Source organism: Argopecten irradians, chromosome 8 (assembly GCF_041381155.1).
Source record: "Argopecten irradians isolate NY chromosome 8, Ai_NY, whole genome shotgun sequence".
NCBI lineage: Eukaryota > Metazoa > Mollusca > Bivalvia > Pectinida > Pectinidae > Argopecten > Argopecten irradians.
Window position 1 is genome coordinate 38,155,899 of NC_091141.1, and position 25,507 is coordinate 38,181,405.

Sequence of the window (25,507 nt, forward strand, 5' to 3'; positions counted from 1 at the left end):
TCCTCGTATTGGTTTAATGATGAGGATGGGAGGCCTCGAACAGACGTAAGATAATTTCGACATCCCTGTCTGTTAAGCCGCCATTACTTTGATGATTGTTAATGTAACAACATAAAACGGATTTACCTTTTACGAAGTTATAATCCACGTCGGAGGTAGAATGCTTTCAATTTACAGAAACAATTCAGATTGATGAGCGTTTTATAGATTGTGACACGGCTTATAATACGTCTTTCAATATTAAGGATAACTTAATGCAAAAAGATAATTTTATCTGATGGAGAAATCTTGAGTTTTTTGTCTGATACAACTTTTTTTTTCTTTACCTCTTTCTCTTTTTCCCGTTTGAATATCTTTCGTCTTCTCTTAAAGATGCTCCACCGCTGACAAATCGTATTTTTTCACTATCAAAAATAGGAGCCGACGATTTAGTATTTTACTTCAGTTACAAAAGTTACTAACTTTACACCATTACCACCATTGAAATGTTTGAACTTCCAATTTTATTTTAAGTTGAAAATATAAAAGGTAATTAATTGCATCCCGAAAAAATTCTGTGGCACTATATCCTATATGGAATGAAGTACTGATTGCCCATGCAACAAAGGCAAAATAAATTATTTTATATTATTTTTTGTGTTAATTAGACATATATATACATGTTTAAACATTATTGTTCAAATGATGAATATAATTTATGCTCTGTCGGCGGTGGAGCATCTTTAAGTACATGAGTGATATACTAGTATTCATTATTAACCTAAAATTAAGCTTATTATTTTCTGTGATACCCATTATATGTGCTGCTTCATTTTAGTACCATTTTTTAACATGTACATGGATTGCTTGCTTTACTTACCCGCATGCTGCATTCTATATAATTTATCATGTTATTTATTTGTTTTCCTATTGAGTTTGTCGCAATAATAGCTCTACAGAGCTTATGTTGTTTGTTACTCAATATGCGACGTTAAATAAAAAATCCTGTATCGTAGAAGATATTTATTTCAAATATAAGAGTTTTATTTCGAAATCTTTGCTAAGCTCTGTTAGATGCTCAACGACAAAGCATAAACGATACCCATCATTTGAACAATAACTGTTTTATTGTGTGTGTGTATATATGTGTGTAATTAACACAAACATACGTATAAAATAACTTGTTTTACTTTTGATCCATGCACAATCAGTAACCCATTCCACATAGGGCATAGAGTCGTGGATTTTTTTCTGGTCGCAATTACTCACTTTTAATATTTTTATCTTGAAGTAAGATAAGAAGTTCAAACTTAACAATGATGGTAATTGTAAGTAGCTTATGTAAATGACAAAATATACTAATTCGTCTGCTCCTGATTTTGATTGAGAAAAAATAACATTTTTAAAATGTCTATTAACCTGTGTGTATGTTCGTTTGCCCTGATGATGTTTTCCTTCAAATTTTAATAAACATTAATAAAGATGTCGGTTAAATGTTTCAAATATGCCTGGAATTAAAAGGATAGCATATCAATATCTATATATTCATCTAATCTTGTCAGTAAGCTACTATGTTTGAAGAAATCGTAATTTTCATCTTTTACTTACTTTTTGAACACATTGATGAATGAAAGCAATTAGTTATATAATACACAATTTTGTTATTGATAAGAAGAAATAAAGAAAACTTCCGTTTGTAAGTCAAACCGAAAAGACCCAAATCATGTCTGATAGAAATCGTTATTATATATATATATATGACTACGGTATATGATGTTTATCTTTCAGTATATGTTATTTACAACATGTTGAAATTTCCGCCTCGTAGATTGTATGAAAGATATCGTATTTAACTACATAATAAGTATAGGAGGTAACAGACAACAAAGTCCTCTACAACTTTCCAATTAAATATAAATTTGAGTGTAAATATGAAAGAAATTAAAACTAAGCTTTTTGTAAAGATTTTTATTTTCTAGTCGTATCTCCTAATTACACTCTGATATACACAAAATAGGAATCAACCTTTTGATTGACATTTTATGTGTGGTTAAGAGTTTTATTTTGGTGTCAACTGGTACATTCACAATACTGGAAAGCATGGTGATGAGCATACAGTCTCTAGACTTTCACGATGTTATCATACAATGACAGGGACCTCTTAATTCACATTCTGAATGGCTATACTGAAATCAACCTGTTAATTAGCATTTATGTGTGGTTAAGAGTCTCTTGTTGGTGTCAGCTGGTACATGGACAGTACAAGAAAACATGGTAATGAGCATACAATCGAATGGGGAATTTTAGAAATGACCCGGCCATTTTGGAAAGATGTCTTTTTTTCGCTTTGTGTATAACCTAAGCTTTTTTTTGCTGTATCGAGTTATGTTTTACTGTAAGCCTTTATTAGGTTCATGGTAGTTAAAATATCAAGCATTAATGTGTGTGAAATGATACCCTGTAAGACAATGTTCTCTGATGATTTGACGAAATTACGTCTGCATACGATCAAATATGACAGACGTCTTACATAATGATATGTTAATTAGTGGAATTCACAAAAATATTTATCAACGATAAGAAGATGTGCGGAAGTACAATGAGCTACAAAATTTCTTCCAATTTAACGTTCGATTTTCAATATTATTTCTATACGAGGAGAAAACTATACCACTTTATTTAGATCTAAATACGCACAACTTAGATTATATTATCACGGTTTTACTGAAGTGGGGATGAACAAGACACAAGAAATATTCAAGCATGAAGGGAGACAACTCTAATATAGTATGATTGATATCTCGGATACAATTCTTTCGAAACATAGACATCAAACTAAGGTATACTTTGTTTTCATAAAACCAACTAAACACGCTGTGAAAACACTCCGAAGTGAAATACTCTTAGTTTATCACGGTCTGAAATTTCACAAAGCGTATTTCCATTGTCGCAGATGAATAATAAAAAAAAATTCATGAAAATATCACGGGTATACTAATTATTGGTGTTTCATAACTTTTAAATAATGGCATTCATCATCAATGAATCTCAAAAATGATTAAAACAGTATGTATAAATCTATAGTTAACTTTACTACAGTTGCCTACTCGACCATTTGAAAGTTTAAAAATAAGTCATGAATAATGTAAATACATTTTTTGTTTCGTTTTCAGGATTTAAAATAATATGAGTGGAATTGATCAGCAATATAAATTAAATTCCATCCGACCATTTTTGTCCCATATCGGTACCTATTTCTTCAAATTGGGTATGTGTCATTGTAGAATGGAAATGCTTTAATCATTAACGTCAACATTTCGGCACAAACTCCTTTAGATACCTTATCAAGTTCATTCCTGTATTGTGACACGTCCCTGATAATGTTATATGTGCCAAATGTTTCCAGGTCTTCATCCATCCAAGCTCTGCGCATGTGCAGTTGATATTGTTACCCGCCATATCAAGAACAAGAAGATTCTCGACCTCGCCAATTGCTCTTGGCACCTCACCTATTCCTGTGCCGTCTAGATAGATATAATTCAACATTGTATTATTCCTAAACGCAGTTATTTCGATAGTTGCAATGGGCGAATCACTAAGGTCAAGTTTTCTTAATAAAAGTAAGCCGGAAAAGGCATCAGCAGTCACTTTTGAAACGTTTGTGTTCCTCAACGAAAGATTTTCCACCAATGGTGTATAGCGAAGAGCTGTTGGGACATGATCGAACTTTGTATGGTCAAGAGTGATATTCTTTATTTTGGACGAGTGAGGTAATGTGTCAATCTCCCATACTGCTATTGGCGAAGACGTAACCTGTAGATACTGTAAATTTGGACTTCGGGATATATTAGGCATTGCTGTGAGACTACTGTTTTCAATCTGCAAGGTAGTAAGTGAGGTCAAGTTATGGATATCGAGTGATGCCAAGTTGGGATTTCCTTTGACTGATAAATATTCCAGGTTTTTCAGCACATGCACACTATCTGGTAGTTGATCACATTCATTGTTTTGGAGAACAAGCTCCTTCATTGTGTCGGCCATATTGTAGAAGGCGTCAAACGGTAAAGTAGAGCACATCAGACCTATGACTGTAAGATGTGTTACGGCATGGAACTGGTCAATGTATTTCGGCCAAGGCATATTATCAGCCCCAATAGTCAGATAACGCAGCGATGACGCGAATGACATACTGGTCCCAAGCATGATGAATGTATTGTCCTGCATCGTCAGAGTCTCGAGGTTTGTCAGGTCATCGATAGCGTTCGGGAGGTACCAGAACTGGTTTGACTCCATATGAACGGAAGTGACGTCATCGTTTGATCCCGCCAAACAATCCATCGAAAGAGTACTCATTTGATTATGTGACATATTAAGGGAGACAACTGTTATTCAAACGCACGTTTCGGGATGGTTGTCAGCTGGTTATGGCTGATGTCGACAGTCCAAAGTCTCTGTCCGCCATTAGAGATCGCTGGGACGTCTGTCAACCCTTTGTCCCTGCAGTCAATGATATAAACTTCGAAGTTACAGGTACATGGAGGTGGGGCCGGGCAGGGATGGCTGGCAAATACAGACAGCAGTACTGTTAACTGTTAAAAAGTAACAGAAAGAACTTTTACGGCCCTATCAAAGTCTAAACGATTCAACAAAACTAGATAAAAAAAATAAAAAAAATTTAATTAGAAATACATTGGAGAGAATAAATACAGTAATAAAATCAAAGAAAAGTGAATATAAACACACAAAAATACGAAACAAATAAAAAACAAAACAAAAACCAACAAACTACCAAATGTTACGATGATAATACAAAATTATAGATACATGTATCAAATAAAGTAAAAGAAAACCAAAGAGAGATGGAATAAATCATTACATAGCAAAGGTATTTACAAATGTTTGAATAACCGTACCAGTAGCCAATCATAAAATATAAGAGAATTTGAAGACCGAAGGCATTATGTGCTGATCCATTTTTAAGATAAATACGTCATTTGAAATATTTAATTAAATCAGAAACATAATTATTGATAACCATAAACAATAAACAAACACATTTTATCAATATAAAAAAACTCACTTTTATCGTTGTCTATATGTAAATTTAATAAGATTTATTAGGATGTGGGGAAATACATTTCTATACAGCTATTCGTTTCTATTGAACGTGTTTACATACTAACAGAAGATTGACGAGTCGCCAGTTGTCAATCAACCCGGTCGGGTACAGCACGTGACTTTGTATTTTGTATTGTGCATGCTACGGCATTGATTATGTACACGTGAAAACGATGATACAGTTACTTACGATTTCTGTTTTCATTCTAGAAGTTTGATAACACTCCATACTCACGATAGAAATTATCTGTAACCGTATGCTGTTGATCGCCATTGTGCCAGGTGATGTCGATAATTCCTTTCGCACTAAGGTGTATATCAAGCACACTACTCACCTAGAAACAAAAACCTCTGGTGATTAACACAGCATATAGTATAACGTTGTAGATATCAATTTGTGTATATCTGATGCTTTTTGGCCATTGACTCCTAAAAGACTTCAGAATTATTTTTTTTTGAAACAATGGTCATCATGAATTAATATTATAATCTAAGGTATCATATAGAAAGTGATATCAAAATGCGGGAGTAAGTTTCAGGATAGATTTTAAAGGTGTGTATTTTAATGGCGATTCGCATTAAAATGTGTGTATATATATAAAATACTGTACCTATCAATTCTCAAAAGAAGAAGAAGAAGAAGAAGAAAAATAAGAAGAAGAAGAAGAAGAAGAAGAGAAAAAAAAAAATAAGAAGAAGAAGAAGCAAAAGAAGAAAAAGAAGAAAAGAAAAAGACTTTGGCCGACATGCCGAGTCGCAAAATTTATTTACTTACCGCTAATACTACACTCATCATCGTCTTCTGAAAAAATAATTAAGACAAATAAAATGTTAATTTTCATAACGCGGGTCGTCTTATGTTTTTCGCTGAAGAAGAAGAAGAAAATTTTGAATAAAATAACGAATTGACATGCCAATATTTTATCAAATTATGTCGGAATTTTTGCGATTTTAGTGATCTATATTGTACGACTGCAACTTCGAGTTATTGCCCTTTGTCCATCCACATATCTGTGTGCACGCGTATAACTATCATATGTGTTGATGTAACTATTTGATTAATTGTCGAAAAATAAAAGAATATCTAGATAACAGCTTTGTGATTTTTGACTTAATCAGATTATAAACATACAATGGATAAATATACATAATGCAACAAAACGACCCCACAAAACACTCACAATGGGATTATACTTTTCAAGTGATTTTGCATTTTATTTAAGAATTTGAAGTTTTACTTCAACACAATTACTTGGGTATTTTTTTTTAGAATTTGAAAAGTGCGCTTTATATCAAAGTCTGGAAGAGTACCTTACCGGTTTGTGTGAAAGCGCGCTGCACACGCGCCATGTAGATTTCACGTGCAGACGACGAAAACACGCCGCGTGTCATGTATAAAGTGAAGAAATAGGGTTGTCTACAGTTATTTGAAATAGGATTACGTTTTTCCTCGACAATTTAAATCCATGAATAAATAGTAAGAATTTCCTCTCTCTTTCAAAATTTGGATTTAAATCACGGATTGTTTAAAGATGGCTGATTTAGACAGGGATCCCAGAACACATTCGTAAGTACATGTTTTAGAGTTTGCTATATAACTGATTGTTTGGTTTTCAACAACCAAAGCATTGCAAAACACTAGCTGGCAAATCGATGATAGACCTTGTCCTGTCCCACCACGTCGTCTTTAATTAATATTGTCAAAATGTCGGTACACGCTTGCAGTAACAAAGTATACCAGATGTTACCGAAAATAAACCTAAGAATTGTTTTATTGAATTGTTATGGACAAAGGAAATCGCAACTTGTGTAAAACAGTTATTCAAAGTGTACAATCCGGTATTGGTAAGGAATTTTTCAGACTTTGATATAAAGCGCACTTTTCAAATTCTAAAAAGTTTTACCCAGTTATTGTGTTGAAGTAACAATTCAAACTCTTAAACAAAATGCAAACTACAAAATCACTTAAAAATTTATTTTCCCTTTATGAGTGTATTGGGGTCGGATTGTCGCATTATGAATATTTATCCATTGTATATTTATAATCTGATTAAGTCTAAAATCGCAAAGCTGTTATCTAGGTTTTCCTTTCGACAATTAATCAAATAGTTACATCATCACATATCATAGTTTTCTTTTATCTTTTTTTCCTCCCTGATACGCATGTACACAGATATGTGGATGGAAAAGGGCAATAACTCGAAGTTGCAGTCGTACAATATAGATAACTAAAATCGCAAAAATTCCAACATAATTTGATAAAATATTGGCATGTCAATTCGTTATTTTATTCAAAATTTTCTTCTTCTTCTTCTTCTTCTTTTGAGAATTGATAGGTAAAATATTTTATTTATTTAAGGAATAGATGCTTATTTTGTTGAGGTTATGAGGGTATAATGATAATGGAGCCCGTGTAAATTATGTAACCCCGGCGAAGCCAGCCGGGGTTACATAATTTACACGGGCTCCATTATCATTATACCCTCATAACCTCAACAAAATAAACATCTATTCCTTATATTTACAGTTTTTCAAGTAAATTAATATTATTAATTCCAGCGGCAGTTGCATATTTTTTATTAAAATACACAAATTTTCTTCTCTCCCGTCATCGTCAACGAATTCGATTGAACAGCTGATTGGAATCGAGTCATTCATATGTTCCCGCCAAAAGTGGGGTCATGATCCCACGTTGCTACGCCATCGACTATTCGCGTAACAATAGAATCGACGCGCGTGTTGTGCTAACATTATGCATTGATAATGATAATACTAGAAAGCATGGTTATTGAGTCCATGTCAGTGCAAACTGTAAATATATATATATATATAAATAAAAAAGAACAATGTCCATGTGATGGTTTCCATATACATAAAAAAAAACACAACTATAAAACAGTTTTTTCTCCCTAGCGCTTTCTCGGCTCATGCCGGTCTTCAGGGGTTTGAATTCTTTTATTTGTAAAACATGACGTCATAGTACAATGACGTCATAGTAAGATTACGTCATGACATGGTACATAAAGATATTGTGAATGGTTCTGGAAGAAAATAACAAAAACATGAGGACGAAATAAAAACTAATATGAAGTTCATTTGTCCCGTTCTGAATTTAGCATAGGTTTCATAAGTTGAATGAAATACATTTCTTTATTTTCTCTTTTTAAAAGATCTGAATTGGACATTTGATATATTGGTAAAATAAAAAAAAAATATCATTAGCACACATATGACAATGTTCGTTTACTGTTAAATATCTGAGATGGTCTGTTTTGGTTTGTTGTCGGTGTAATGTAACTCTCTTTCTCAATTCCATTCCTGTCTGACCAATATAAAAATCTGAGCATTTGCTACAAATAAGTGCGTATATGACATTTTTGGATGTACAATTCATATTAGTTTTAATTTTGAAATTAAAACCATTTTTGAATGTATAATTTTTACACTCTATAATAATATCACATGTTTTGCAACGCTTTTGCATACATTTAGTGACAGAAGTATTTTGCATTTTCGAATCAAATTTTGACGCACATAAAATACGTTTAAGGTTTTTAGGCTGACGCTTGCAATTTATTATTTTCTTGTTAGATAAAATCAATTTCATTCTGTCGCTATTTTTCATGTAATCTTCACAACCTTTTACAATTGGAAAAATATTGTAGTTGTTTGGATTAAAAGTACTGACAAAAGGTATTATATTGCTTTTGGATTCCACTTTATTCGATTTCCTTAAATGAATAGGTCCTTCTTTTTTTGCTCTTTCAACTCCATAATCTATAACTTCTTGCGGATAATGCTGTTTGCGCAGATAAAAAACTAAGTTCTCTAAGCGTTCAGCTAAAATAGTTTTATCACTTACGATTGTGATTAGACGGGACGCTAAATTAAATGGGATATTTAGCTTTACATGCCTTGCATGATTTGAATAAAAATCAAGATAGTTATGCGAATCCGTCGGTTTACAATACAAGTCAGTAGTGATTTCACCATTTTTACTATGTACAGATATATCCAAAAACGGTAGTTTTACTGTACTAGAATCCATTGTGTACTGTATATCAGGATGTAGCTTATTAAGTTCTTGAAATAATGTATTTACATCTTTATCTGATTGCCAGATTATAAAACAATCGTCTAAAAATCTGATGAAATTCCTTCTTAAATAATCAGCTTGTTCATTGTCTATTTTCCCGATGTTTGTGTAAAGCATTTCCTCTAGGTAACCAAGAACCAAAGTAGCATACGTAGGGGCAACCTTTGTCCCCATCGCTGTACCTTTACATTGCCGATAATATGAATTATCAAAATAAAACACATTTCTATTCAAAACTATTTTCAAAGCTTCCAAAATAAAGTTTTTACTTACTCGATTGTGAATTAAAGCAGGGTGTTTTTCTAGCCAAAAATTGACTGCTTTTAAACCAAGTTCGGTAGGAATGTTTGTATATAAACTAACCACATCAAACGAAATCAATTTGCTACCTGGTACAACCTTTTTTGGTAACCTTGTTAAAAAGTCAAAATCGTCTTTAACAAAACTCGGTACTGTAGGACAAAGTGGTTTTAAAATGATATCTAAAAAATGACTTAGACGTTGTGTAACGCTATTAGATCCACCGACTATAGGTCTAAATTTTAAGTCAGTTGGACAATGTATAGTAATATACTCAGAATTTTGTTCTTTTATAGCATTAGCAATTTGACTGCTTTTATGAATCTTTGGTAAACCATAAAAGTAACTAGTTTTAAATGAAAAATTTGTTTAAGTAATCTATTTCCTCTTTAAGAAGTTCACCGCCTTCTCTGTTAACCAAGTTTACAATTTGTTTAAAAGTCATCTCATCCTGTTCAGAATTACATTCGTTATAAAATTCTTCGTTGGATAACATTTCCCTAATCTTTTTAGCATAGTAGTCAGTATCCATGACAACAACAGCGCCACCCTTATCAACCTCCTTAATAATTATTGTCTTGTCTTGTGCTAAATTTTCTTGTGCTTTTCTTAGTTGATAAGACAAATTACTTTTTCTATTTTGTATAGGAAGCGGATGTTTCTTTAGTCTAGATATGGTTTCTTCTAAAACAATATCGTCACATTTAGGTGGATTATAAGTAGACTTATTTCTCACAAGTGGTAAATTTTCTGTGGACTGATCGTAATTGTCAGAAAAATATTTTTCTTCCAATCTAAGTTGTCTACAAAATCGCAAAACATCGCATTCTAATTCTTTCTTATCTGATTTTGGAGTAGGACAAAATTTGAGACCTTTTTTAAGCAAATTAATTTCATGTTCCGTTAAACTGCGCGATGACAAATTGATAACTTTTGGTAGTACCTGTTCAGTCAATGAGTCCTGGTTTTTTCCCCCGCCTTTCATTTGATGATGGCGCTTTTCTAAAAAAGAACGTCGCGAAATTCTACCAATATATGTCGTACCATCTGTTGTAACCGGAAGCGACAATGGCGGTGACTTCTCCATTTTTTTCCTTGGTCGAAGGATTCTTTTAGATGCTGGTGTAGTACATGTATTCTTTGCCGGTGCTTGGTGTTTTGTTAATCTGGTATTGTTAAGTTGCTTAAGCCTTGGAGATGGTGATTTAACAGCATCGGAATAAAAAAGTGGACTTTCCGGTTCTGCTGTTGTCTCTAGTTTATCTTTTGCAGTCATTCTACGTAGTTTCTGATCCTTTTGTTGTTGTTGACGCGAAGGTGTCGTTTCTTTGCTCGACACCAAATTAGTCCCGTAGTTGTCCACATATTCATTGTACCACTCTTTCTTTTTGTTCCAAATATTTGCGGAATGTTGTTCCTCGGAGGCGCATTCTAATGAGGAACGTGATTAAAATAACAAGCGAAAAGGGAAATTTTCAGTCGCAGGTTGCAGAATTAGTTATCTCAAAATGGGAGACAGAATGCGCCTCCGAGGAACAACATTCCGCAAATATTTGGAACAAAAAGAAAGAGTGGTACAATGAATATGTGGACAACTACGGGACTAATTTGGTGTCGAGCAAAGAAACGACACCTTCGCGTCAACAACAACAAAAGGATCAGAAACTACGTAGAATGACTGCAAAAGATAAACTAGAGACAACAGCAGAACCGGAAAGTCCACTTTTTTATTCCGATGCTGTTAAATCACCATCTCCAAGGCTTAAGCAACTTAACAATACCAGATTAACAAAACACCAAGCACCGGCAAAGAATACATGTACTACACCAGCATCTAAAAGAATCCTTCGACCAAGGAAAAAAATGGAGAAGTCACCGCCATTGTCGCTTCCGGTTACAACAGATGGTACGACATATATTGGTAGAATTTCGCGACGTTCTTTTTTAGAAAAGCGCCATCATCAAATGAAAGGCGGGGGAAAAACCAGGACTCATTGACTGAACAGGTACTACCAAAAGTTATCAATTTGTCATCGCGCAGTTTAACGGAACATGAAATTAATTTGCTTAAAAAAGGTCTCAAATTTTGTCCTACTCCAAAATCAGATAAGAAAGAATTAGAATGCGATGTTTTGCGATTTTGTAGACAACTTAGATTGGAAGAAAAATATTTTTCTGACAATTACGATCAGTCCACAGAAAATTTACCACTTGTGAGAAATAAGTCTACTTATAATCCACCTAAATGTGACGATATTGTTTTAGAAGAAACCATATCTAGACTAAAGAAACATCCGCTTCCTATACAAAATAGAAAAAAGTAATTTGTCTTATCAACTAAGAAAAGCACAAGAAAATTTAGCACAAGACAAGACAATAATTATTAAGGAGGTTGATAAGGGTGGCGCTGTTGTTGTCATGGATACTGACTACTATGCTAAAAAGATTAGGGAAATGTTATCCAACGAAGAATTTTATAACGAATGTAATTCTGAACAGGATGAGATGACTTTTAAACAAATTGTAAACTTGGTTAACAGAGAAGGCGGTGAACTTCTTAAAGAGGAAATAGATTACTTAACAAATTTTTTCATTTAAAACTAGTTACTTTTATGGTTTACCAAAGATTCATAAAAGCAGTCAAATTGCTAATGCTATAAAAGAACAAAATTCTGAGTATATTACTATACATTGTCCAACTGACTTAAAATTCAGACCTATAGTCGGTGGATCTAATAGCGTTACACAACGTCTAAGTCATTTTTTAGATATCATTTTAAAACCACTTTGTCCTACAGTACCGAGTTTTGTTAAAGACGATTTTGACTTTTTAACAAGGTTACCAAAAAAGGTTGTACCAGGTAGCAAATTGATTTCGTTTGATGTGGTTAGTTTATATACAAACATTCCTACCGAACTTGGTTTAAAAGCAGTCAATTTTTGGCTAGAAAAACACCCTGCTTTAATTCACAATCGAGTAAGTAAAAACTTTATTTTGGAAGCTTTGAAAATAGTTTTGAATAGAAATGTGTTTTATTTTGATAATTCATATTATCGGCAATGTAAAGGTACAGCGATGGGGACAAAGGTTGCCCCTACGTATGCTACTTTGGTTCTTGGTTACCTAGAGGAAATGCTTTACACAAACATCGGGAAAATAGACAATGAACAAGCTGATTATTTAAGAAGGAATTTCATCAGATTTTTAGACGATTGTTTTATAATCTGGCAATCAGATAAAGATGTAAATACATTATTTCAAGAACTTAATAAGCTACATCCTGATATACAGTACACAATGGATTCTAGTACAGTAAAACTACCGTTTTTGGATATATCTGTACATAGTAAAAATGGTGAAATCACTACTGACTTGTATTGTAAACCGACGGATTCGCATAACTATCTTGATTTTTATTCAAATCATGCAAGGCATGTAAAGCTAAATATCCCATTTAATTTAGCGTCCCGTCTAATCACAATCGTAAGTGATAAAACTATTTTAGCTGAACGCTTAGAGAACTTAGTTTTTTATCTGCGCAAACAGCATTATCCGCAAGAAGTTATAGATTATCGAATTGAAAGAGCAAAAAAAAGAAGGACATATTCATTTAAGGAAATCGAATAAAGTGGAATCCAAAAGCAATATAATACCTTTTGTCAGTACTTTTAATCCAAACAACTACAATATTTTTCCAATTGTAAAAGGTTGTGAAGATTACATGAAAAATAGCGACAGAATGAAATTGATTTTATCTAACAAGAAAAATAATAAATTGCAAGCGTCAGCCTAAAAACCTTAAACGTATTTTATGTGCGTCAAAATTTGATTCGAAAATGCAAAATACTTCTGTCACTAAATGTATGCAAAAGCGTTGCAAAACATGTGATATTATTATAGAGTGTAAAAATTATACATTCAAAAATGGTTTTAATTTCAAAATTAAAACTAATATGAATTGTACATCCAAAAATGTCATATACGCACTTATTTGTAGCAAATGCTCAGATTTTTATATTGGTCAGACAGGAATGGAATTGAGAAAGAGAGTTACATTACACCGACAACAAACCAAAACAGACCATCTCAGATATTTAACAGTAAACGAACATTGTCATATGTGTGCTAATGATAATTTTTTTTATTTTACCAATACATGTATATCAAATGTCTAATTCAGATCTTTTAAAAAAGAGAAAATAAAGAAATGTATTTCATTCAACTTATGAAACCTATGCTAAATTCAGAACGGGACAAATGAACTTCATATTAGTTTTTATTTCGTCCTCATGTTTTTGTTATTTTCTTCCAGAACCATTCACAATATCTTTATGTACCATGTCATGACGTAATCTTACTATGACGTCATTGTACTATGACGTCATGTTTTACAAATAAAAGAATTCAAACCCCTGAAGACCGGCATGAGCCGAGAAAGCGCTAGGGAGAAAAAACTGTTTTATAGTTGTGTTTTTTTATGTATATATATATATATATTTTAACGCGAATCGCCATTATAATACACACCTTTAAAATCTATCCTGAAACTTATTCCCGCACTTTGACATCACTTTCTATATGATTTTTTAGATTATAGTATTAATTCATGATGACCATTGTTTCAAAAATATTAATTCTGAAGTCTTTTAGGAGTCCATGGCCAAATAGCATCAGATTTACACAAATTGATATCCACAATGTTATACTGTGTAATCATCAGAGGTTTTTGTTTCTAGGTGAGTAGTCAGTGGCGTAGGAAGATGAAACGTCATGGGGGGCAAAGGTCCTCAATATTTTGTAAACCCCCCCCCCCCCCCCCCGCCACACCTACAGGAGGAGATTAATTACTCCCAACCATATAATATATGCTTTATGTTCATTTTTCATATATCACTTAATTTAATCCTTGTACACATCAGAATTTGGTGTTAGGGGGGTCCGGGGGTCTCCCCCGGGAAAAAATTACGATATAGAATGGCTGAGATGAGTTTTACGATGCATTTTGATGAATTTGCGAGCGCCCAAAGGCGTGAGAATTTGGTGTTAGGGGGGTCCGGGGGTCTCCCCCGGGAAAAAATTACGATTAAGAATGGCTGAGATGAGTTTTACGATGCATTTCGATGAATTTGCGAGCTCCAAAAGGCGTGAGAATTTGGTGTTAAGGGGGTCCGGGGGTCTCCCCCGGGAAAAAAATTACGATTTAGAATGGCTTAGATGATTTTTTACGATGCATTTTGATGAATTTGCGAGCGCCCAAAGGCGCGAGATTTTGGTGTTCGTGGGGTCCGGGGGTCTCCCCCGGGGAAAAACTTACGATTTAGAATGGCTGAGATGAGTTTTACGATAAAGTTTAATGATTATAAAGCGTTCTTAACATGGTAATTTTTCGATTTAAAGCTACCTGCATTTAGAAATGATAATTGTGTCGTCATAACATTATGCAACCCTATTCGATCTGAATATACCGGCTTCACACCATCGGCACATTGTTGTGTAACATAAAAAATGAATTAATTGTCTCGCTAAGACATATAAACAAATTGATCTTTTAAGAGACATTTTTTTTAAATAGCACATAGAATCCCTTGATGGACATTTTTAGTCTAGTTTGTGTGTATTGGATTTTCACTATTTAAGGATTGACATTATGTGCTTGAACGTTTTAGGAAATGCGCCGCGCAACGGAAAATTTCTAGAATGAAGTACGAAAATGTGTAGGAGGACCCTTTTTTCTTTCAAATAAACATTTTTAGAAAATTTCAGTCGGCGAAAATGGGGGGGCAAAAAAAACATGTTTGCCCCCCCGTCCTGGGGAACGGGGGGGCAGTTGCCCCCCCCCCCCCCCCCCCCCCCCCCCCCCCCCCCCCGCTTCCTACGCCCCTGGTAGTGTTCTAGATATATACCTTAGTGCGAAAGGAATTCTCGACATCACCTGGCACAATGGCGATCAACAGCAAACGGCTACAGATAATTTCTATGGTGAGTATGGAGTGTTATCAAACTTTTAGAATGAAATTTCGAAATTCTTTATTTCCGTAAGTATACAACTTATTGAAATATTAACATAAAATATACATATATACAATCAACAAGGGTAAACATTAAATTATCATAGACAAATTGAAATGCACATATGTGATTAAGTGATTCTGCTGTTGTTTGCCTCAATTATGTACTTGCCTAATAAATTAAGATCTTTTATTTTATGTGTATTTAGCAATTCAATAACTTTGTAAACAGATGGCTTTACCCAAAAATAGTTTTAAATGTATTTTCTCCGAATATCTGAAAATTTTGGACAAATAAATAAAAAATGATATTCATCTTCTATTTCGAAGAGTTCACAGTTTCTACATAATCTATTATTCCTTTCAACATTTCTATATCTACCTGTCTCGATTGCAAGATTATAAGCTGAAAGACGGAGTTTGGATACAGAAATTCTACGTTGTTTACTGGAAGTGCTTATTGTTGCCAACAACAGTTGAATGAAAACAGAAATCGTAAGTAACTGTATCATCGTTTTCACGTGTACATAATCAATGTCGTAGCATGCACAATACAAAATACAAAGTCACGTGCTGTATCCGACCAGATTGATTGACAGCTGGCGACTCGTCAATCTTCTGTTAGTATGTAAACACGTTCAATAGAAACGAATAGCTGTACAGAAATATATTTCCCCACATCCTAATAAATCTCATTAAATTTACATATAGACAACGATAAAAGTGAGTTTTTTTATATTGATAAAATGTGTTTGTTTATTGTTTATGGTTATCAATAATTATGTTTCTAATTTAAAGGCCCACTGCCTTTCTTAAACGGCTTTTAATTTTTGAAATGGGAATGTAAAACGAGATCAATAATTTTGTAGAGCCACCATTTGGGATTTGTTGGTTTTTGTTTTGTTTTTTATTTGTTTTGTATTTTTGTGAGTTTACATTCACTTTTTTTAATTTTATTACTGTAATTATTCTCTTCAATGTACAGAATTCCTTAAAGTTAAAGCTGATTATAAAAGTTAAAAAAGTATTTTACTGCGATTGAAAAAAAGTTAAACTTGTATTTAAGAATCGTATATGAGACATTCCCTGTTGAGGAGTTTTTTTCACTAGGGGAGGGGGCGGATTAGGGTAACTGCAGTTACTTTGATCCAATACGGCGACGGTACAAAAATACGAGGAAATCGTCTGTTCACAGTATAGACGGGTATTATTCCGACATTACCGCGGTAGAACGGGTCGTGTAACAATATTAGCAAAATTTAAGCATAAGTCATATGCGCACATACCCACAGGCGTTGGAATCAAGCATATATAAATATATATAATTGCATAACTTAATCTTATAATATGTAGAATATGTCTAATGATTAGGCCTACAACTCGCCCCTCATCTCACCTCCATATCCCCCATCAAAAGAAAAAAAAAATCATACCACGTCTCACTCATCCATTGCTGACGACGTGAACAAATAAACACTCATTGAGAAGTTTTAGCATTTGTTAATACATCGTAGAAAACTTTCTGTGAAAGAGATATGGTCATATTCCGCCTGCCGCGACCTAGGCCGCGCACGAGCTAAAACTATACTACAAGTAAAATGTCACGTGACATATTTTGGATCTCCCGAGTCCAAAAAGGTTGCCACTATCACTGTCGTAGTCTATTTTATTGTTCGCAATACTTATTCACACTGACTCTTTCCCTACCAGGGTTGATTTAATTAATTATCTACTGCAATGGACAAACTACATTTCCCCAAATAAGATCATTTTTTATTGGATGTTAATAATGTTTATTCAGAAACTTCATTAGTTAATATTTTTTTTGTATTGTGAAAACTGTCGCCTTTAAAAATGCTCCTTTCCGACAGAACATAAATTATACTCAAAATCATAACAATAATTTGTGACAAATCATGGAAATATATCAAATTAACACAAAAAAAACCAAAACAATTCATTTTGCTTTTGGTGCATGATCGATCAATACTTCATTCAATATAGGACATAGTGCCACGTAACTTTTTCGGGATGCAATTAAATGTTTTTAATAATTTCATCTTGAAGTAAAATTAGAAGCTCGAACTTTTCTATAGTGGTAATGTTGTAACGTGTTATGGTTATGGTATGGCTAGGCGGATGATTATGTGATAAGGTCGTTTCAGCCAAGCGAGTAAAACCGAACACTAATTCCCTTCCCTCCCGTTGTCCGCTACAAAAGTAAGTAACTTTTGTAACTTTAGAAAGATACTTATTCGTCTGCTCCTGTTTTGATAGAGAAAAAATACCATTCGTTGGCGGTGGAGCAACGGGCCGATATGCGCCATACCTCTTTGCACTTTTTTTTAAAACAACCATTGTTTAGATCTAGCCCAGACTGACATATATACACTGTAGCTAGAGTATTTTCTTGAGCGAAGACCGATGTTAATCCACCCAAGTTCATGAGTAAATGAATTAAGTAGTTTTATTGAATCGAACTTCAGTGAATTTTTTTAACTTGAATGTTAATGAAACTGGGCCCGGATGCCCGATGGTAATTTACATAAAAAACTGACGTATAGTACTATAGATTATGTCTGAAGGCAATTAAAGCATTTCAAAACCCCAGCAGATTTATAGACGAGACTCTATATTGCAAACCAGAAAATATCAAATACAACGTTTATATGATAACCAGGACATAATATATTTTGAAGATTAAAGGAAAAAAACCCACAAAGTCCTCATCATCCAAAAAGCTTTTCAAATCCATTTCACTCAATTTTTTTGACTACTTATTCAATACATGTAGACCATAGTTAGTCCTTTAAAGTAAATACAGTAAGTCAATACATTTGATAATTTAAAAATAACTATGTAAATTGTATTTTAAGAAATTAAGTGGCTTTTATAACTGAAGAAATATACTTAATCGTCTGCTCCTACATTTTATTGAGAAATCTGCGAGTCTAAGAGTTCTGCTCAGAAAATATTATCAATATTTATTCCTATGTTATGTGTAGTCAGGAGGTACCAAGAAGATTTTTACAATACATTGAAGCAGGTGTCCGTTATTAGAACAAGAAATATAAGAATCTATGTACCATAACTGGACGAAAACTTTGAAAACATAGTTTTAACGATTATTCATTAATTTGTAGATACACATAAGAAATGATAAATTAAGCTGCGAAAATCATTCAAAATCACTGCCAAACATGAACGACGCTTTAAAACATGACAACAATGTATAATTTATGCACAATACACGTTCTTGTTGTTGTGCTTAAATGCATAAATAAATGTTTTACTCGGTAAAATAATTTTGGTAATCTCCGAAAACACCTACAAACTGCTATGGACATTTTGGTATCTCTTTTTGAATATAGTCGGATAAATACATTTGGTTGTTCTGGCAATCTCCACCAAATCCTGGTGATTGCCTCAGTCCAATCCAATTCTTTATCCATCCAAGTTCTGCACACGAACATTCGATTGTAACGTTTTGGAGTCCAACAAAACGAAGAGCAGGAAGGCGCTCAATAGCTCTTGGAAGACCAGATAGTTTTGTATAATCTAAATCTAGACCCTGCAGGATGTGAGTATCGTTGAAAGCGTCCAAGGAAATAGTTTCTAAAGGCGTTTGATCAAGTGTCAAATATGAAAATTTCTGGAGCCCCGCAAAATCATTCGGTCCAATTTTTGCCACTTTTGTATTTACCAACGTTAGCTGTGTTAAACTTCTTATTTGTCTAATGGTAGGTGGGATATGATCTATATTAGTATGGCTAAGGTCAACAGAGGTCAGAAGAGACTGGTCTGGTAATGTATTAATATCCCACCGCGATATTGGACAATGGGTCAAGGACAGATGAGTCAGGAAAGGATTTTTTGACAAATTTGGTACTCGTGTCAAGTTGGAATTCATTATAAAAATGTCTCCAAGAGCTTCCATACCACTGAAAGAACTGTCAGTTATATCGTCCGATGTCAGTTCAATATTATCAAAAAAAGCCAACCCTGTCATTTTCCTGAGTTTTTTCAATGCGCTAGGGATAACTTTTAAATGTGTCGACTGGAACGTTACAGATGTTAATACATTCTCTAAACCATCAAATGCGTCCACTGGTAGATCAGACAATTGGTAAACTGTCAGGCTCCAAACCTTTTTCAGGGTTCGGATCGAATGAGGCCATGTCGTCATTTCCGGTGATCCAATATCGAGAAATTCAAGGGTGGGGGCAAACGCCATATTTGATGGAAGTGTCGTAATTGGGTTGTCATGGATACTAAGCATAGTGATATTACGCATTCTCGTAATGTCATTCGGGAGTTCTTTAAACTTATTAAACTGCATGAAAACAGAATCAAGAAATGCTTCAGATCCATTCAGAGCGCCATCTTCCATTACTTCAAAACCGTTATGTCCAATTTGCAGAGAACAAAATGGAAGATTATCAAAAGCTCCAGCTGGAATTCGTTTGATGTTGAAGTTGTAGTTCATAACGAGAGTCCAGCAGCGCCAGGTGGCGTTGACCCTGGTGAAGGTCGGAAATTCTGATTGTGTGAGGTTGGTGCATATCACTTTGGCTAAGTCACAGCTACACGGATCCTTAACGGGGCACGGATGGGGGTCATCGGATACGGAGGCTGAGGAACTCTGGGTAAGAATGGTCAGCATCAGCTGAAATATGATAGAATGCAGGGGAAAATGATCAAAATCTACTTTTGTTCATAGAATATCATTTTTCTTTATTCTCAGGACTGAAAGTTTATATGTTCTACGTTTACATCAGTTGATATTTTTGTTCATCTGTACATGCTTCCTTTTAAGGCTTCATTTACGACAAATGGTGCATTGTCTTACAATGTTAAAAAACATGCATTTGAAATTGAAAAACATATAACGAAAGAATATTGTTCAAATGTCGTTTCTTAGACAGACCCAATTATGACAATGTCGTATCCGTGAAAACGTTTCTTGAAATAATAGTGTACTTATTTTTTTAGAATCTTAATTAGATGCTTTTTAACTTGAATTGTCAGCTTTAAAGATGCTCCACTGTCGACGAATTTTAAAGTCTATCTATTACAAAAACATGAACAGATGAATAACTATTTTGTTCGGTAACAGATGAATAACTATTTTGTTCGGTAACACGATTTACTGACTTTACACTATTGCCATCATTAAAAAGTTAAATATAAAAGTATTTGAAATAATTGCATCCCAAAAAATAACTATGACATTATGCTCTAAATTAAATGAGATACTGATTGCGCAGACATTAAAAGCAAAACAAAGTTATTTATTTTCATTTTCGTGTTAATTAGACACAAATATACAGTCACGATTCAACATCAATTATTGTCCAAAAGATAAATATTAGTTATGCTCGGTAGGCGACGAAGCAAGTGAAAGCATTTGAAAGGTGTTATTTCTTTCGGTAAATAGAGACACAAGGCTAACATCGAATTATAAGCAAAATTTGCTATTCTGATCACGTCCAATGTTTCGTTATAATCAAATATCCTGACAATGGTTATTGTGATACTAAGATACACAGCTTTGACAATATTTAGAATTGTTCTTACACAGTACACATTGGAACTATTTTCACTGAACTCGACATCGGTGTACATGTCTAGTCCTAGAACTTAGTTAATAATCAAGCTATTTCAAAGCAAAAGGTCACTCAGACAGATGTGTAATACAGAAACAGAAGAAAAACTCTATATTTAACATTGGCTTACCATGACAATGAAGACGTATATCCCTTCTGTATCCATGATTAGCGGCTGTCTGTCTGATATGGAGAGATGGTGCCTGTTTACCTGTCTTTCTTATCTTGTGTCACCGTTCACTGTCAGAAATAGGCCGGCCGAACAGAGAGGTGAAGCGTCTGACATTCCACCACACGTAACCTGGTTCCGATGGTCAAGTAGATAGATTGTCAGATATTTTACCACGTACATGACACAGTTGGACCACAATGGCTATGCTAGCTATAACAATATATTTTTTTATTATGAGTTCTATTATTATTAACAGGGTTACATATTTAGACTTTTACCTAATTTACATTATGACATATATAAAAATGACCAACAGTTGCGCATACTTTCAAAAGATGACAGAACTCGCATATCTAGTCAACAAAATATACCAAACCATTCAGAGAGAGCATTTAGGTGTGTGGGATGGAATATGGCGATACTGTTTTGGGAGCTTCGTTTCGTTTGTAAATCTAGACGGACTAGGAATATCACACTTGGTCTTATAACAGATTGTAATTTCAGTCGCGTCATTATATATTTGTATTTACATTTACTTGTCACTTCTACTATATAAACTAAACAAGGCCAAGTGAAGGACATGAGGGTATAACACCCAAAACGTGACCATTATGACGTCACTTATGTTGACGTGGTGACGACGACAAGAAAAAAAAATGTGTAAAAGACAATGGATGCTGATTTACCTTTTAATCATTTTTTAACTTGTATCAATGCTAAAGGATACATAAACCACAAACAATGCCGGTCCCATCAGGTTACGGAGACTCTCCGTACTGAATCAAAGCGGGAGAATACCTTAGCACACAGTCTACATATTATCCTTCCGCAGCCTTCCGCAGCTTTGGCGGACGTTTTTTGCAAACATTTCTTAGTCTATTGTAAAATCCTATGGACATTTTGGTATCTCTTCTCGGATATAGTCGGATAAATACATTTGGTTGTTGTGACATTTAGCACCAAATCCTGGTGATTGTCTCAGTCCAAACCAATTCTTCATCCATCCCAGTTCTGCACAGGAACAATCGATAGTAATGTTTTGTAGTCCAACAAAACGTAGAGCAGGAAGGCGCTCAATAGCTCTTGGAATACCAGAAAGTTTGGTATAATCTAAATTTAGAACCTGCAGGATGTGAGTATCGTTGAAAGCGTCGACGGAAATATTTTCTAAAGGCGTTTGGTCGAGTGTTAAATATAATAATTTCTGTAATCCCGCAAAATCAATCGGTCCAATTTGCGACACTTTTGTATTTACCAACGTTAGCTGTGTTAAACTTCTTATTTGTCTAATGGTAGCTGGGATATGATCAATGTTTGTATGGCTAAGGTCGACAGAGGTTAGAAGTGACTGATCCGGTAATGTATTAATATCCCATCGCGATATTGGACAGTTGGTTAAGGAGAGATGTGTCAGGAAGGGATTATTTGACAAATTTGGTACTCGTGTCAAGCTGGAATTCATTATAAAAATGTCCCCGAGTGCTTCCATACCGCTGAATGCGTTGTTAGTTATATCGTCCGATGTCAATTCAATATTATCTATGATAGACAACCCTGTCATTTTCCTGAGTCTGTTCAGTGCTTTAGGAATAACTTTTAAATGTGTCGCCTGAAATGTCACAGACGATAAAACATGCTCCAAACCATCAAAGGCGTCCACCGGTAGATCAGGCATTGGTAATTCGTAAACTGTCAAGCTCCAAACCTTCTTCAGAGTTCGGATGGAATTTGGCCATGTCGTCATTTCCGGTGATCCAATATCAAGAAATTCAAGGGTAGGGGCAAACGCCATCTTTAGCGGTAGTGTCGTAATTGGGTTGTCATGGATACTAAGCATGGTGATATTAGGCATTCTCGCAATATCATTAGGAAGTTCTTTAAACTTATTAAACTGCATGAAAACAGAATCGAGGAATGCTTCGGAACCATTCAAAGCGCCATCTTCCATTACTTCAAAACCGTTATGTCCAATTTGCAAAGAACAAAATGGAAGATTATCAAAAGCTCCAGCTGGAATTCGTTTTATGTTGAAGTTGTAGTTCATGACAAGAGTCCAGCAGCGCCAGGTGGCGTTGACTTTGGTGAAGGTCGGAAATTCTGTCTGTGTGAGGTTGGTGCATATCACTTTGGCTAAGTCACAGCTACACGGAGCCTTCACAGGACAGGGATGAGGGTCATCGGGTATAGAAGCTGAGGAACTTTGGGTAAGAATGGTCAGCATCAGCTGAAATATGATAGAATGCAGATATAAAAACCTTCGTTATTAGGTTTTCAACTGTTTTATTTTAATTTTCAGGACTGAAGTTTTTATCTTCTTTATTTACATCAGTTGATAGCCTTGTACATTTGTACATGTTTTCTTTTCGATTGAATGCATGTATCTTCATTTACGGCAAATCGCGTTTTACTGTCGAAGTAAAAACGATAAACTGCCGACGCATTTTAATGTTTTTCGATTTAAACAGGAGCAGATGAATTTGTAAGTTTTACGATAACAAAAGTTACTTACTTTAAACTATTGCTATCATTGAAAATTTCAATTTAAAATTATTTGAAATAATTAAGTGCACCCCGACATAATTCATGACACTATTCTTAATATGAATCAAGATAGTAATCGCGCAGACGATAAAAGCATAACAATTATTCTATATGTATTTTCGTGTTAAAGATGCTCCACCGCCGACGACTGGTAATTTTTCTCTATCAGAAACGGGAGCAGACGGATTTGAATTTTCTCCAGTTACAAAAGTTATTTGCTTTACCCGATTTTCACCAGTTTTTTAAGATAAAAACATCGAAAATGATTAATTTCTTCATGAAAAAAATACATGGCACTATATCTTGTATGGAATTCAGTTCCAATTGTGCATGCACCCAAAGCAAATAAAATTTTATAGGCATTTCCACAGGAACCTAACGGTATTGGTTAAAGTAAGTGAGCTATACGATATTTAAATGGAGTATCGACAAAGTACGGGATATTACACCTCCAAAGGAGATTGTTAGTAACACAGTTATACAATGTAGGTACTGTTAACTACAAGTGTAGTTTTCGTAATTTCAGTCTGGTTTTTGAGTTACCCATTAGAGGCGACACGACATTTTGAGTGGACAGGGAAATGTCTACCTAGCATATTTTTCGTACATTTCCCGATTTATTAGGTCATAAATTGGTTAATACTTTGCCAATTTTGTTCATCAAGCAATCCTTGGAAATATAAATTATAATCTGTTATTGTTCAAATGATGGATATCGTTTATACTCTGTCGACGTGAGAGCATCTTTAATAAGACACATATATTCGATTAAACATCATGTTAATGTCCAAATCATAAACATTAGTTATGCTCTGTCGGCGCCGAAGCATCTTTAAGTACACGTAGTTGAAAGGCGTCATTTCTTATAGTTGATCCTTCATTACAGAGACACAAGGTTAACATTTATTATAAGCACAATTTCCCATTCTGTTTATGGCCAATGTTTTGTTATGACCATATATTGCAAGACAATGGTTATTGTGATACTAAGATATTTACAATTAACAATATCGCTAACACGTGCACTTATATAATATAATGTCAGTGTAAACATCGTAATAAAATAATACAGAACGCAAAATCACGTGCGGTTTGATTGACAGCTTGCGATCGGCGATTACTCTTACACAGTAAACTTTGTTCTAATTTTACTGACGACGCTATCAGTTTAGTCCTAGAACATAGGTGATACTTTATTGTGTTACAGACTTTGTTAGTCAGGCTAATTCAAAACAAAACGTCTATTAGACACATGCAAGTAATTTTTAATATTGACTTACCAAAACAATGAAGACGTATATCCCTTCTTTATCCATGTTTAGCAGCAGTCTGTCTGATATGGAGAGATGGTACCTGTTTACCTGTCTTTCTTATCTTAACCGTACACGGTCAGACATGGCGCCGATAGAACATACAGATGAAATGTCTGACATTCTACAATACGTATTCTGGTCCCGATGGTCAAGAGGATAAATTGTTGGATATTCTACCACCAACATAACACATTTTGACCACACTATATTCTGAATTAAATTACACTAAAGGGGTTACATAAATTAATTACACTCTTCGCTTCTCGTCTAGGAAGAATTTCCTTCCGATTTTTGTCTATTATATGTACTTTATATGAAACATACGCACCAGAGAAGAACGATGACGTAGCAAGTTATGTTGCTACGTCACTAA

At 34.3% G+C, this 25,507-nt stretch overlaps 3 protein-coding genes across 3 annotated transcripts; all 3 read right to left on the reverse strand.

Moving 5' to 3' along the window:
• Positions 1-1,963: 1,963 nt before the first annotated feature.
• LOC138330299 (leucine-rich repeat and IQ domain-containing protein 4-like) lies at positions 1,964-6,245 on the reverse strand. The gene is made up of 2 exons (XM_069277799.1): positions 5,333-6,245; positions 1,964-4,568 (listed from the first exon to the last, which is right to left on the reverse strand). The coding sequence occupies exon 2, from the start codon at positions 4,345-4,347 to the stop codon at positions 3,289-3,291; it is 1,059 nt and encodes a 352-aa protein (XP_069133900.1). The 5' UTR covers positions 4,348-4,568; positions 5,333-6,245; the 3' UTR covers positions 1,964-3,288.
• Positions 6,246-15,559: 9,314 nt separating this feature from the next.
• On the reverse strand, positions 15,560-21,445 carry LOC138330300 (leucine-rich repeat-containing G-protein coupled receptor 4-like). The gene is made up of 2 exons (XM_069277800.1): positions 21,239-21,445; positions 15,560-20,168 (listed from the first exon to the last, which is right to left on the reverse strand). The coding sequence occupies exons 1-2, from the start codon at positions 21,272-21,274 to the stop codon at positions 18,840-18,842; spliced, it is 1,365 nt and encodes a 454-aa protein (XP_069133901.1). The 5' UTR covers positions 21,275-21,445; the 3' UTR covers positions 15,560-18,839.
• A 724-nt stretch (positions 21,446-22,169) lies between these two features.
• Positions 22,170-25,137, reverse strand: LOC138329885 (leucine-rich repeat-containing G-protein coupled receptor 4-like). The gene is made up of 2 exons (XM_069277174.1): positions 25,102-25,137; positions 22,170-23,504 (listed from the first exon to the last, which is right to left on the reverse strand). Exons 1-2 carry the CDS (start codon positions 25,135-25,137, stop codon positions 22,170-22,172), a joined length of 1,371 nt encoding a protein of 456 aa, XP_069133275.1.
• Between the last annotated feature and the right edge of the window lie 370 nt (positions 25,138-25,507).

Bases quoted from the DNA above. Each gene is read 5' to 3' on its own strand.
- LOC138330299 (XM_069277799.1), bottom strand. From the start codon at position 4,347: ATGTCACATAATCAAATGAGTACTCTTTCGATGGATTGTTTGGCGGGA.
- LOC138330300 (XM_069277800.1), bottom strand. From the start codon at position 21,274: ATGGATACAGAAGGGATATACGTCTTCATTGTCATG. The intron at 20,169-21,238 runs GTAAGCCAATGT...ATCATATTTCAG, and splicing joins TATACGTCTTCATTGTCATG to CTGATGCTGACCATTCTTAC.
- LOC138329885 (XM_069277174.1), bottom strand. From the start codon at position 25,137: ATGGATAAAGAAGGGATATACGTCTTCATTGTTTTG. The intron at 23,505-25,101 runs GTAAGTCAATAT...ATCATATTTCAG, and splicing joins TATACGTCTTCATTGTTTTG to CTGATGCTGACCATTCTTAC.